Source organism: Lagopus muta, chromosome 4 (assembly GCF_023343835.1).
Source record: "Lagopus muta isolate bLagMut1 chromosome 4, bLagMut1 primary, whole genome shotgun sequence".
NCBI lineage: Eukaryota > Metazoa > Chordata > Aves > Galliformes > Phasianidae > Lagopus > Lagopus muta.
In genome coordinates, this window is record NC_064436.1 from 26,314,913 (window position 1) to 26,329,746 (window position 14,834).

At 41.7% G+C, this 14,834-nt stretch overlaps 1 protein-coding gene across 8 annotated transcripts in view; it reads right to left on the reverse strand.

The window, feature by feature from the left end:
• Positions 1 to 4,866: 4,866 nt before the first annotated feature.
• The window catches only part of PTPN13 (protein tyrosine phosphatase non-receptor type 13), a 111,398-nt gene continuing 101,430 nt past the window's right edge, over positions 4,867 to 14,834 (reverse strand). For 7 of the 8 annotated variants that reach the window (XM_048940954.1, XM_048940953.1, XM_048940952.1 and 4 more), the window contains 11 exons: positions 14,629 to 14,785; positions 14,126 to 14,302; positions 13,300 to 13,388; positions 12,206 to 12,261; positions 11,364 to 11,467; positions 9,899 to 10,047; positions 8,812 to 8,902; positions 7,779 to 8,116; positions 7,021 to 7,236; positions 6,289 to 6,351; positions 4,867 to 5,700 (listed from right to left, as the gene is read on the reverse strand). In XM_048940954.1, coding sequence (XP_048796911.1) covers positions 5,617 to 5,700; positions 6,289 to 6,351; positions 7,021 to 7,236; positions 7,779 to 8,116; positions 8,812 to 8,902; positions 9,899 to 10,047; positions 11,364 to 11,467; positions 12,206 to 12,261; positions 13,300 to 13,388; positions 14,126 to 14,302; positions 14,629 to 14,785 — 1,524 coding nt within the window. In that variant the 3' untranslated portion in view covers positions 4,867 to 5,616. The remainder of the gene's footprint in view (positions 5,701 to 6,288; positions 6,352 to 7,020; positions 7,237 to 7,778; positions 8,117 to 8,811; positions 8,903 to 9,898; positions 10,048 to 11,363; positions 11,468 to 12,205; positions 12,262 to 13,299; positions 13,389 to 14,125; positions 14,303 to 14,628; positions 14,786 to 14,834) is intronic. The other variant, XM_048940949.1, reaches the window with a different exon arrangement.

The window sequence follows — 14,834 nt, forward strand, 5'->3', positions numbered from 1 at the left end:
TGACCTGCTGTGGGGATGGGTTTTGCCACGTGTGCCAGAAACGCGGGTCCAAATTGAGGAAGGCTGAGCCCAGCACTGGCGATTTTTCGAAGCCTTAACTTTCAAGTGAGCTGTGTGAATGGGAGGGTCGGGGGACGGAGGCGTAAGGCCACAGGTAGCTGCAGGTTGGGCCTGCAGAAATGGCGCTGGGATGCTGGGAAAAGAGCATCAACGAATGTGCTGCCGGGGCAACGTTCCATCATTAGATGCCTTACCCAAAATGCACTGCCTGACCTGCTCCATTGCTGCACAGAGTTCATCCTGGAGCTGATGATCACAGAGCAGTTCATCTTCACTTTACCTTTAAGAGACTTGAGGGCCATCCACCAGCGCTGAAATCGGCAACAAAAAGGTACAACCGTTGGCAGCCTGGGAGCCTGAGGAGAACTTTTGCAATTGCAGTATTTAAAAAAGCAATCAATGAATCCAGATTGCTTTCTTCATCGGTATTCTCTCAGACAAGTTTGCTGTGTCCCAGCTGCTACCACCCACTGCACTCATGGTCTCTTCATTCTTGCAGTCTTCAGGAATCCACCTCTGCCCCTAAGGCAGCCCTACTTCCAAACTGTAAGCACTTCACATATTGATCTGTAGCATGACTAATTGTTGCTCATAAACTGTTTTTTCCTCAAAAGGACTCCAGTTACTTCCAAGGTACTGGAGAGTCTAAATATTGAACCGTTTGCAATCATTACATGATTGGTACTTGATGATTCTTTCATATAAAAATTAAACAATTTTGATTTTCCCTGGCTATAGCATCTAAATGAGAGGAGACAGCAAGCAATCGGGGAAAAAAAACGTGTGACAAACTGAAAAAAAAAAGATGTATTTTCTACTTAGAAACTGAAAAAAAACCCAATAAAATCGGAGCTATTTTTTTCCATTTACAAACATTTCTCCTAATGCTCTAGAGGCCTCTGCCAGGAAAGGGCTGGGTAGTGAATGGATTTTAACTTCAGGAACCTACTAAAACTCTCTTCTGGCCCTTTTCACTGCCTTTTAAATATATTTTTTCCGTTCTCCTTGCTCTAAGCCAGGCATTCTAGATGAAAAGAGGCTGAGGCAGCCCACCAGGTTCTCATCAACTCTCTCAGCCTCTAACCAAGCTTAGAGGTCAGTTTTCCTTTTATGCATCTGGAAAATGTAAGAGCCAAATTGAAGCTAAGATTAGAAAGCTTATTCACTCTTGCTGGTGCCTTCAGAATCAGGTAACAAACAAAAAAGAGTTAAGTGAGATACCAAGCAGCAAGGCTCTCCCAGGCCAGTAGGAATTCATCCTGTAGGTGCCACTGGCAAAGGAATCAATTTAATGAAGTTTTGTCACACCTACAAAGGCGAACTTCATTAGGCGCAGACTGTGGAATACAATTTACATGGAAAGAGGACAGGCTCAGGCTCTGCTTTACACTGATCTGCATATGAATGTTGGGCTTGGGCTCCGAGATCTCTTTCTGTCCTACTGGAAACACCCCAGGCCCGGTGGAGCCAGCTTCTGAAGAAGCAGGGATGGGCAGGATGTCAGCGGGTCCAGACATCCCCAATAGACATGCCACTGTGCTGCGGAGAGCTGGGACTGCAGAGAGAGGCCCGGTCCCACCACAGATGGTAGTGCCTGCTTTCTGAAGCCTCACAGGTACCTTCTGAACAATGCCTTCAAACCCGATTTCATTGGTAGAGACTCTACTGTATCAGCCCCTCACACTAACCGACACAGACTGCAATCCCAAAATAATCACTTGGCAGCTGTAAAATGCACACGCTAATAATGAGCTCAAGTGGTGTCTCATGTCTGATCCCGTAATGTTGAAGAAAAGCATTATAAATGGAAACACTGCAAAATCAATCTGAAAATCTCTGGGCTCTGTTGATGAAATTAATTATCATCACCATAATCCAATGGGGACATCAGATCATAGTGTATGAGCCCTTGTAAGCTGAAATCTGGGTGGAGTCTACTGCAGCCCCACCAGAAGCCTCATGCAAAAAGCAGAGGTGCGGTAGTGGAATAAGAATAGAGATGGACTGGCACTGAGAAGGGCAGAGGTGCTTGCACATGCCTTATTTGAATGCCTGGTTCTCAGTTAGTCAAGCTCCAGCTCATTCTGCAGACAGCAGACAGGCTGGCACAGCTCTGCTTCTCACTCAAAGCTTGAGGCCCAAGCTCTGGCTTCTAGCACATGTGGAGACTCAGGCATGTTTGGTAAACGTGACACTTGACACTAAAGTCAGGCTGAAAAATACACCAGTAGAACGGTTTCTATTGACACAATCATTATTTACACAGAACATAACGAAGGAAAGGATGGGAGGAAAAATTACTGTGTTTTGCTCTAGCCTCAGGCAGCATGGGAAGGCCCTGGCTGCCCGCAGCCTTGTCTCCCAGCACACTTGTCACTGATACTACTCGAGAAGGTGACACAATGGCTTGAGGAGGAAGGTTTTAGCCCCAAATAAATGTTAGCCGAAAGGCACAGCGCAGTGCCTCCAGTAACAGGAGATAATTGGATGCTCTTTGATACACTGGCTGAATACAACCTGTGAACAGCGAAAAATATGCACCTTGCCTTGCAATTTGATACAGGAATTGGGGAATGAGTTTCAAGATTGCAAAATAATCCATATTTTGTTATTCTTGTGACTCCATTTTCTTTCAGCATCAATACATTACCTGTGAATTTTCAGATGTACAGAGTTGCAATCAGACATTCAACTCAAAAATGTGATCTTGTCTCTTTACCAGACCTGCATAAGCCCTCTCCTACCAGAGAGATGTACCCCTCGCTCCAGTCATGCCTTATGCATGCAGTGCATACATTTGGGTATTTTCAAGGAAGGAGCTCAGGAAGAGGATACTTGCTTTACAATACATTGGGACCTCAATGTCACAAAACAAAGTAAGTCTATCTCAGGCCTCATAGAGCTATATTTTTCCCCATGCATATCTATCTTTTCAGCAAATACAGCTAGCCTTGTTTCTTACTAAGGATGCTCAGATGTAAATGTCAACAATGCACTACTGTGTTCCATTTCCTTATCTGAATCAAAACTGGCTGTTCAAACACTTCGGAAAAAAATGCTTTTCCAGTGCCCTGGTTTTAATGCAGCATCCATTGAAATCGGTTGAAAATTCATTTCTAAGTCTAACCACGATATGAAAGAAAGAGTTTTTTGATATTCCTCAAGAACAGAAATTGACATTCTGTTCCATTCATCTTAAGATAGTAGTGTCTGCTTCATGTCAGGTACAAAAATCACAGAATGGCCATGGTTGGAAGGGACCTCAAGGATCAATAATCTCCAACCCCCCTGCCACAGGCAGGGCCAGCAACGTCCCCAGTTAATACTAGACCAGTTTGCCCAAGGCCCCATCCAACTTGGCCTTGAACACCTCTAGGAATGGGGGAAAAGAAGGAAATGTATCATTTGTCAAAGGAGAGCTGTAACAAAACACAGCACAGCTTTCCGGAGCTGGAGTCTGACAGCCAAAAAGAATCTTGATGGCACTGTGCATTCTTTTATCCTCAACACTGAAGGAAACCGAAACTGCACAAAGGTAGAGCTGGGCTGGGAGCAAAGCCCTCCAGCTGGTACCCATGAGCAAAGAGCTTTTCAGACGTGAGCTGGATGTCTGGCTGGCTCCATTCTGTTCTGCATCACCTGCTCCAGGTTGCAGACAAGCCAGATGCACCTAGGCCTGGTGTGCCTCTACGCACAGCATCCTGCATCCCAATAATGATGTGGACGGGCAACCTAGCAAGGACAGATGGTCTGCAGAGAGAGATGAAGCACTCTGGAAGTATGTGGCTAAGGAAAGCATGTACCCCATATGTCTCCAACCTTACAACAGGCTTTGAAGTTGCAAGGAGAGTGAATACTTTTCCAGATTCAGTGGCAGATTTCACGTCATAGAGCAGGAGAGTTAATTCTGTTGTAAATAACTGCAGCACAGGGCACTCTGCATAGAGTGCCAGCTTTCACCAGATTATTTTTTTAATTATCTAATTAGGTAACATCTGTGAGAATGAGCCTCCTGTGCAGATGCTGGTGGTGGGGTAGGTGCTGTGGGTGGTGCAGCCCCCAGCAGAACCTTTGAGAGAAGGGGCAGAGAGAACCTTTGGTCTGAGGCCCAAGCAGAGAAGCTTCAGAAGCTTCAGACAAAACCCTTCAGTTGCTGCTATGTGAATGCAGCTGACCACAAATGAAGGTGTGAGACAGCTGGGAAAAGCCAGGTGTATCTGCATGAAAGACTGCAAATTCAGTGCTAAAGAAGGCAGAAATAGGCTTCCCTTTCTCCCTGAGTGTTGCAGCAAGCATGAGTGTGGAAAGCTCTTGTTACCATCCCTGGTTTTCCAATGTGAACATGGAGCCACACTGATAGCAGGCCTCACAAACATATTTTTCTTTCTATAAGTGTACCATTTGAGAATTTACTCTGCTATAATGGAGGTTGGATGCCATATCAAAGATAATTAATGGAAGTATTATTCTGTCTGTTCCCATGCCAAGCTAAAACATTGGCATACAGCAGGCAGATCCAATCTGCAGACTGTTACAAGCACAGCATGTGGGCTCTTGATCATTGCTGGTGTAAATGCATAGCTAATGGTGGTGACTGTGTTGAAAAACTGTTTTGTAGCTGAGAATTTGCTCTATGAAAGTGTTATTGTGCTCTTTGTATCAGAAAGAAACAGAAGGCACAAGTTTTACAGTGACCTAGAAGAACACAGCCCAGTACAATTCCTTTCCAGTCCATGTGGCCCAGGCAAGCCCAAAGGTTGGAGACCTATGCAATAGGACACAGAAACACCCAGATTCACCCACCAGTGCATTTTAAGTGTATTTTTATTTACAGAGTAGAGATGCCTAATAAGTTATAAAGTTAGACATCTGATAATTCAACTTCTTTTTTTTTTTTGTAAAAGTATATAAATATATACATGGAACTCTATCAAGTAAACATTGTTAACTGTGATACTTACAGTAAACAGTCACCACTATCCTTACACTAACAGGCAGCTCTTAAAGCTTAAATACTGATTTAAGATACCCTCTATAAAATAGCTCCAACTCTACTAAAAGGCCAAAACAGTCTGTTGCCATACACAAGCTTTTAAAAGAGACCATTAAAATGGCATGGTAGTAAAGTTTGCCAGGACAAGAATACTGCTTTATCCCACCCCCTAAGAAACAAATACTCCAGAGCAGCTGCAGAGCTGCAGGAGTATTTCAACATTACTTTTTTTCATTTTTTTTCATTAAAATATTTTTATTTGAGTACTTAATCATGTATTAAGGAAGCTGCAAAAAAATGCAGCTTTATTAAATATTATTTACTGTTATACAAATATCTCACAGCTGTGTCCATGGGCTGAAGACAGCAGTGGTATGGTATGAGCTCTCCTTTGTCCATACACTATGTACCTTATGTGCAGTGACACACAGAGGCAGATAGAGAAAACATTTGACAGCAGCTGAAGAAAAGGACTTTGACAGCATTGGCAGAACAAAGAACAGGTGAGAGCCTTCAGGTCCCTTCAGGCTCCTCACATCTGTATTTTCAAAGCACTTTCCAGTTCAGGATTTCATTTGCCTCTCTTCTTCGTGCTGGAGATGATTCAGGACATACAGGACAACTTGATAGCAGAAGATATACTGATCCTGCAAGGGGAAGAAGATCACAGTGCATATTACGTTAGCAATGCAGCTTTGGGAGCTAGTGCATGATTTGGGGTGAGAGTTCTTTTCTGTTTGTTTTTGTGAACTGATGGCAGAAGTCCCTCATGTTCAAAAAGCGGTTGCAGATCCAAGGTAGGTTCAATTTCTCCAGATCCAGGTTATTCCCAGAGGTTAGGTTTACTTCTGGCTAAACACCTCCCTCCAAAAGGAGGCTTCAGAATGGTCTCCAGTGGTTTCAGGGATTCACAGCAGCTACATGAAGCTCTCTCTTTAGCATGTAATATATTTATATTTATTTTTTGCAAAAAAAATTCTCAACTGATTTCCTCTCTAAGACATGCTTTAATTCCAACCCCTATTTTTAGTCACAAATTGAAAGAGCGCAGCACGCTTCAAGCTGCATATATTTCTTGAACTATAAAATGCATCCTAATACTCAGCGGCACGCATCCGATTTCATTCTCATAACACAGAGCTTGCATTAGAGGGGACAAGGACAATCACTACAGGAAGCTTCCCGGCACATCAGTTCAAATCCCAGTGTCTGGAAAGCTGTATGTAGAGACTCACCTCTGTCTGCACCATCCCGTGCCGCTGCAGACGCATTGTGCGCACCAGGTCCGAGATGTCAAACTATCAAAACAAACAACAGCAAGTTAAGTGCTGAAAAAAGACATACGTGCATATACAAAATATCCTCAGCACCACACCAAGGAATCCGACCAGGCCCATGAAACGTAGCAGTGAAACAACTTACAATTCCGTGTACCCAGCACAAACTTGGTAGGTTACCAGCACGAGCTGCCTCAGGGCAATAAGGATGTGGCTCTCTTACATCACCTTTTCCTTTCTCTGTGCACCTCCACCAGCTCTCTGGATTACTATTACTAAGAGGTGGGTATGCAGAAAATTGAGTCCTTTGGCTCAATCTAACACAATGCTTTCCATTTCTCCTGTCTATAAAACTTCTGGGCATTTGATGGGTGCTTAAAAATCCTACTGAGCTAAGCATTGCTTAGCTTCCCTACAAATTCAAGAAAAGATTTGCTGTACTGGCCCAACAGTGGACACCAACATACAGAAGCTAGCCAGCACCTTCCTCATTATCACCCTAGAAAGTATATTCCCAATGGTGCCGGAAAAATGAATTGACATACTGCTGTCTCAGGCCAAGGTGTTCCTACAGTGTGAGTTTGTGATGGTTTCTTTCATCGTTCATTTTAAATATGGAAGTAATATTCCCACTGTGCAGAGCTGCTGCAAGACAGAAGCATGGTTGAACCCATTCTCTCAGGTACTCACATCCAGGTCTCTGCTGATGAGCCCCAGAACCACATCGATACAAATCAGGGTCCCTGAGCGGCCAATGCCAGCACTGCAGTGTGTTACGATGGGTCCTGATCTGTGCACATGCCTCATGTAGGAGATGAACGTCAGCAGGTCGTCCGGCTGAGAAGGGGTGTCATGGTCAGGCCAGGCAGTGAAGTTCAGGTGGGAAATGTGCCGTACCTCACCTGTCTGAGGTTTAACAACAACAGCAGGAACAAAATGTTACACGTAGGAAGAAGAAAAAGAAGACAGAGAAGTTCCCAAATTTTAAGTCTTAGAAGAGAGAGATTTGCTCCATGAAATTGGTCTGCAATTCAGTAAAATCAAAGAAATGGTAACTTAAACTGAAAATAAACAGTAGGTGGTTAAATAGTATGGAGTTTTCTGTGCAGACCAATCATGCACAGGAACAAACCAGCCAGACTGAATGAGGAGTGAATGCTGTATCTCTACATATCTTTCTGCTTCTGTGGCCAAAGGCACCTGGGGAGCCGCATCTGAAGTCTAATTAGCATAAAAAAATCACCTCCTGGCCTAACTGCCTTCTCCTGTAAAGGTCCCACAGCAGCACAAACTGTAGGGCTGAAGAATTGCTCGGTAACTATCACTGGGCAAAGAGAAGCTCTACATTACCTCTTACCAACAGACACTGTAATTGAAACCAGGCAAGACACTAGTGTGAGGACAGAAATGGCAGCACTCAAAAAGCATGTAAAATCAGACTCACTTACCTGGATCTCTTCTAGCTCCAGCACTCTGATGATGAAGCCCTTCAGCTGCTGAAACCTTACAAGAGCCAGCCGCAGCCTGTCTGTTATCATGGTGGTTTTATGGAGCACATCTGGCCAGTAGCGTTGGCATTTTATCTTCTCTCCCTCAACTTCCTGAGTCATCATGGCAATCACAGTACAGTTTTGCTCCCAAACCATCTGCCAGAAGTCTGCTACGGTAGTGGGGAGAGGTCCTTGACAAGCAATGTAGACAAACTCCTCATTCCCCACCGGCATGCGAATGAAGCTGGCGTTGATGTATCCACCTTCACTGCCAAGAGGAACTCTGGTGGTATCGTCTGCATTTCCAACACAACAGAAATTCTTTAATGTTAGGCATGAATATAATTAAATCTTCACACAGCAGAGATGCTGAGCCTTACACACTCGCATGGTGTTTATCTTCAAAGTACTTCAACATTTTATTGAAAAACAGAAAACATAAAACCAATACAATACTTGCATTGAGATACAAATCAATACTTCTATTTGAATAAAGAAAAAGATGGCCAGGGAGAAATCTAACCAACAGATATCATGGTGCCTGACCTCAACTGCAGCACTCCTGATGCTGAGGCTCAATACTTCACATGCAGAGCTAAGCCTGTGTCACTTGTCTCTGCTCCTCAATGCTTCTCCCAGCCAACAAACAACATTTTGCAGAGGGAAATTTGCTGACAGTAGGATATCTGTCTGTTACTCCAAATTTACACAAGTAAAACTGAAAAAAAAAAGTCTGTCTACATCCATGTATCTCACTTAATAATAAGTGGGATCTATTGAAACACCTGTAAAATCTGTGGGCATTCATTCTTAGCTGTTGCACTAGTTTGTCATTCACCAACCTTACACTACTTTATAAATATTGACTTTAAACATGTAGAAAATGTCAGATGTATTTATTTTTTTCCCTACTCAGCAGCAGATCCAATTAATTCTCCATACAAATTGACACAAAATATCTGCACTAAATGTCAGACCGATTAATACTCACAAGGGAGGATGTTTTTGTATCTGTTCTTCCTCCTGTTCTCCTTTGCTTGTCCAATCAAACACTGATCCAATGGTTTTAACTCTTGAAGATTCTGTAGGGAAAGAATCTTTTCTAGGGTCACAAAAATGTTACAAGGGATGGAACACCTTTCCCACTATGACAGGCTGAAAAGAGCTTGGGCTGTTCAGCCTGGAGAAGAGAAGGCTATGAGGTGACACCAGATAGCGGCCTTTCAATATCTAAAGGAGAGCTACAGGAAAGAAGGGGACAGACTTTTTAGGAGGGTCTGTTGTGATGGAACAAGGGGAAAAGGCTTCAAGCTTAAAAAGGGTAGATTTAGGTTAGATAGAAGGAGAAAGTTCTTTACAATGAAGGCGGTGAGGTGCTGGAACAGGTTGCCCAGAGATGCCCCTTCCCTGGAGACTTTCAAGGAGAGGCTGGATTAGGCTCTGAGCAATCTGATCTAACTGTGGTCCCCTGTTCCTTGCAGGGGAGTTGGACTGGATGACCTTTAAAGGTTCTTTCCAACTCTAAGGATTCTATGAATTATCCACGCATTAAAATGCTCTGAACGATACAAGTGCTGAGAGCAGCCTCTAAAATGAAGGAAACCCTAATGGATGTGCAAAATCATTCAGCCAAAGAAAGGAATCTGATTTCATGTAGCTAACAAAATACACCACGTTGAACAAACAACCCATTAAATATCCAGTATGTATTTCAGCTTCTTCTCTCAAGAGAGAGTTCACTGAACAAGACTGACTGTAAGACCTGGAAAGGACTATTTTCACATCCTGCAGCTCAACGTTGCAGCATTTCTCTTCCTCGTCTATGCCTGCTAGCATCACATTCACTTGGTAATTTACCCAGAATAAAAAAGACACAAACACATTTTTGAACTGAACTCCCAGCTCAACCCAATCTCATCTCTCAGCAGCTGCTGGGGGAAGGAATTCTTCCCATTCCTTTAAAGAGCTGCAAATTAAAGAACTGTGGTATTTAAGGCGGTGATGAATCAACCATTCAATTTCTGTTTCGTCCTGTTGAAAGGCCAAGTTTTAGAAAAAGCAAAACTGATGTCACTCACTTCAATCTCCTTGGAAGGAACCCCCTGTTCCAGCAGTCCTCGCAGCACCCTGATGGCCGCCTTCAGCTTGGCTCCGCAGTACTTGCCGCCAGGGAGCACACTCACAGCACGCAGCGCGGAGATCTCTTCGTTCGTCACCAGAGGGAGATCTGCCAGAAGAGTGAGGCTGATTTGCATGGCTGTGTAAATAGCGAACTAAACTAAACTAAATTAACTAAAGGAAGGAAATACATAAAATGCAGTGCAATGCTGCATGTCCTTGTTACTGTATTAGATGGTTCTCTTGCCATGAAAAGCTGCCTCATATGTATTATCTTAAACAAAAAGCCATGATGAATTGAACATCCTTGAGTGAAGCAGTCCTTCCAACACTCTTTGCTTCCTGTTATCTTCAGAATCCCTCCACACAACCCAGAGAGTGCACAAAGAGCTTCTCAGTTTGAGGGACAAAAACCAATTAACTAATATAACCAGCAAAAAGCAAAACTGACTTTGATCAATCTGGGAACAGAGGATTCTCCTGAACTCCAAACAAATGAAACAAACCCTGTATGCACTTTAAATGGAAGTTCTTAAAACAAAATCACCACAAAATCCAAGAATGTGCATAGGGATGAGTTCAGAACTTTCAGTTAAATCAACATGTAACTGAGTGCCTATTTGTAGCACTTAGAGTAAAAAATTATAAATAACAAAATAAGTAATAATAAATAATAATAAAAAATCTTACAATTACCATTTGAAAGGCATGTTAAACATCTTTATTTTTGTCAAAGCATGCTACCTATCAGGCCTTCAGTACTCCTCAGAAACATGACAAAATTAACAACTTGAGGGCTTTCTGTTAATGCATTTAAGTGTCCTAAATCTACTTGTTCACTCACAAGGCTTACACCGCTCTTTATTTTCTTCTATTAAGGAATACACGCTCTATAGACAGAGGACTTCTGTATAAGGATTTCAGGACTTGACATTTCTAATTCTCAAAAAGTAAAAGTATCTGTCAAATGCATCCAAGTCAGCAGTACTCCATCCTGCCAAACTGAGCAACAATGGAAAAATAAGAGTCTATATATACAGGGAAAATAGTGAACAATGTGAGCATCGAGCAGGTAAAATTTCAAGCACACGAGATACTGATTTGATCACAATTAAATCCTGTAAACCATCGTATGTTAAAGATTTTGTCAGACAGGTGGAGGAAAGCTGCTTTCAATTCCTCTCCCATCATAGGCCCAACCTCACCAACATGTGCCCCAATGGACTTTCAGACACAGGTTACTTCAAGCTGTAAAGATTCTTTCCTGAATCTTTACAGCTTGAATTCGGCGAGTCACCAAATTTTCCCACTATATCTGTCATCAGACTCTCAAGGCACATCCAAGACTTAAAAATTCAAATCTGAACATATTGGCTGCTTAATGTGATCCTCAGTTTTCAATTAATCGTTTGCTGAAGCTCTTGCCTTTATTTACACGCTCCTGGCTGATTGATTCAATTGGCAATTCATCACTTCCCCACGTGATTTCATCTTCATCTGCTTGACTCAAGGGAGGTTGTGGAGGGGATCTAAAGTGAGCAAAGAACAAAAGTAAGAAGCGACACCTAGAGACAACCAATGCATTTGCAACTTCATGAAGCATCGCCAGAAAGTCATTTACAGCTACAAGTACCCATGGACCAAATCCATAGCAATGATCTCAAAAACCCCTGTTTTTTTTTTTTCCTTTTAAAATATTTAACACAGAAATAATAACATGGGAATTTCCAGGACTCAAGGCAGGTCAAAGCAAAAGTTAATAACGTGGTCAGGCATGCTCTTAGTTTCCCACGTACAAACAGTAGGTGTCAAGCACCCAAGTGGATACAGACTCATCAGTGGAACTACACAGGCACTTTGAGATCTGAAGAAATCACATTAAGGAACCTTGTAAAGATTCAAACTGAAGACAAGATTGTTTGAATTTCTTCTTCATTTGAAAGAAACAAACAGTACAGTGCAAATGAAGTTGTTTGGAACCATCTGACAAATGTCCTAGTTACTTGTTATAACCACGTATCAAAAGAATAAAAATGCAGCCAGGGCATGGTAAAGCACATAAAGCTGACCAGTATTCAGGTGAATTATAACCTTTTTAAATAACAAGGACAAAGAGCAATTTGGCAAGACACCACTCATATATATATATATATATATATATATATATATATATACATCTATTTATACCAATACACACACCCAAATCTCTACTGATTACTTCAAATCTCATAGGTTTACTTTCAAGAAACACTGGAAAACAATGTTACCTTTCTGGCACAGCTCCTTCCTCACCATGGTCTTCACAACCATTTATGTGCATGGGCTATTGGAAGAGAAATAATGAAACACATCAAGGTCACTGTAATGAAGTTCACCCACTGTAGATTTTAAAGGATGTGAATGGCTACACATAGTATTTTTGAAGGGGAGTAAGTTCAAAACATCACATAATACAAGACTTGACACTTTTGGACAGCTCATCAATCCAAAACAACAGAGAGCACTTAGAAAAGGCCATAATATTATAAAGCCAAAAGCTATCTTAAAATATTTTCCTGCCTGCAGCAGCAGAAAAATCATCTACACTTTTTCCAGATAACTTTTTTGTTTGTAATCCTTAAAAACCTTTTATGAGGCAAGTTTCATTGTGAGCACTTCTATTTTCTGCTGAGCCACAACTGTCACAGAACAGGGCTTCACCTCTAAATAACAGGTACTCTGGTATAGTTCTTCCTCAAAAGACAATGAAGACTCAGAAGAGAAGAGGACATTTCAGTTCTCCTTTAGAGAAAGAGCAAGTCTCCAAGATGACTTTTTGGCTTATTATGACCCCTGAAAAGTCTCTACTGTCACACTCAGAGAATTTTACTTCTGGATCTCCTAGAAAACACTGATAGAGCTGAATGCCTGACTTATCTCTTCACTCCATTCACTGGACAGAAAGCTGCAGGGACATACTGAATAGACAGAGCTCTCCTAATTTGAAACAACAGTTCAGAAGCTAATGATTGATGTGAAAAAGAACATGTAATAATGCTGGGGATGGAATATACAAAAGTCATTCAAATTAAGGAGAGTATTCTAGTAAAGCATAAGGGGAAAGAAGTCTCACATTTACATTTTGGAAAGTCTACACAATATTCATTGTCCCTTCTTCCTTTCTCCGTGCAGCAATCAAGGAAATTTTAGATGAAATACCTCAAATAACACTAAGAAGCTATTATATTATTACATTTTTAAAATAATTATTATTTAAAATACATATAAGGGTATTTCTACAAACTCCATACAAATATGGAAGAAAATAAATGGAAAGAGACTATCTGAGAAAGAAAAATCTGCCAGCTTCATGCCATCTCACCTCTGAAAAATCTTCAGGTAAAGATGAACCATCACAGTCTGTGTCTTCAGACTTATCTTCTGCCAGTTTCCCATTCATCTCCACTGGAGCTGAAAAATCAGAACGCAGAGAAAAAGAGCATGAACACACTGAAAGATGCCCAGCAATCACCGTCTCAAACATGTGAATCTTATTATACCAGAATACAGGCATCAGTGTAAGCAAGCAACAACTTCTAAGTCCCTCTGTTATCAGTATGTTGAAGAATCAGATCTGAGGTTTCCTCTTTTTTAAATGTAACAGCTGCAATTGAAAGTGAGGTTGTTGGCGCAGCTAACAGAACTGCTGTGCCACAGTGTAAGAGAGGAACAGGCCAGGGATGTTAAGTGAGCAGACTGACATGTCAGCAGTGCGTTTGCAACTCCATTATATTTAGACCCACAGAAGTTCTAAACCTGGTTCCTGCTCATTCTTTGCAAGTCTAACGAAAACCTTACAGAAAAGGTCTTACCTATCTGGCTGCTACAGCAGTTCTCTGCTGCCCTATCTGACAAGTTCAATAAGTCTTCATTTGCAAAGACCAAATCCCATCTAAAAGAAATTTGAAGTAGTGGAGCTCATACAACTGCCTGAGGTCCTCATTCCTCCCTGATTTTAATGTAACAACAGATGATAATAACCAAAATGTACTTCAAAAGTAGCAAAAGTGCTAAAATAATTATAATTCTAGAAGGTCTGAATTCTACGTATACTGTACAAAACAATTCCATGCTTGCCACTGCTCACTAGGCACCATATTTGCAAGAGGCCTAGTTTCCAGTGACCTGTTTTTCTAGTGACTCAGTACCTGTCAGATGATCTTCTGATGTGGCCTTCTTGATGTGCAGAAGGCTCTGGGCCTCTGATATTGCATTGTTTCGATTTAATAGGTTCTGGGCTTCCTCATCTACAACGTCCAACAGATACTGGACTACTTCATTGTGATCATCTTCATCATAATATTCATCATCTGGAATCTCTGTTTCTAAAATGAAATAGTATAAAATTATATTTTTTCCCAAAACAGGGAAGGAGACAGGCAGAGAGGGAGAGGAGCAGACACTGACGTGCTATTTCTAGTTGTTATCGTGACTTTCTCTCATCATCTCTGGCATAAAATCCAGATTTCATAAATCTACTTCCAACATTAACAAATTCCACTCTACAGGGCTTGAAGATGATCTTCTAAACACGGCTGCCACCCTTTCTTTGACTTATTTCAGTCTGTTCAAACTGTGCTGTTGCCTTGACTCTTTTTCATCCATGAACCACATACTGAATTATGCGGTCCCTCATCTCATCTGTTCTTACCTGACTTGTCACTGTGTTTAGAAACATCCGATATCTGAGCAGCAAAGCCAAGCGAAGGGGCATCTCCAGACCCTGTGAGATTTAGTTGTCCCTTTGTATGATGGATGTTATTTTCTGTGTTTGCAAGAGAAGGTCCTATGATGCTGTTGCCATTGACCTAAGACAAACGAAGAACAATACAACTTAACTCCTAAAGTTTGGCACTT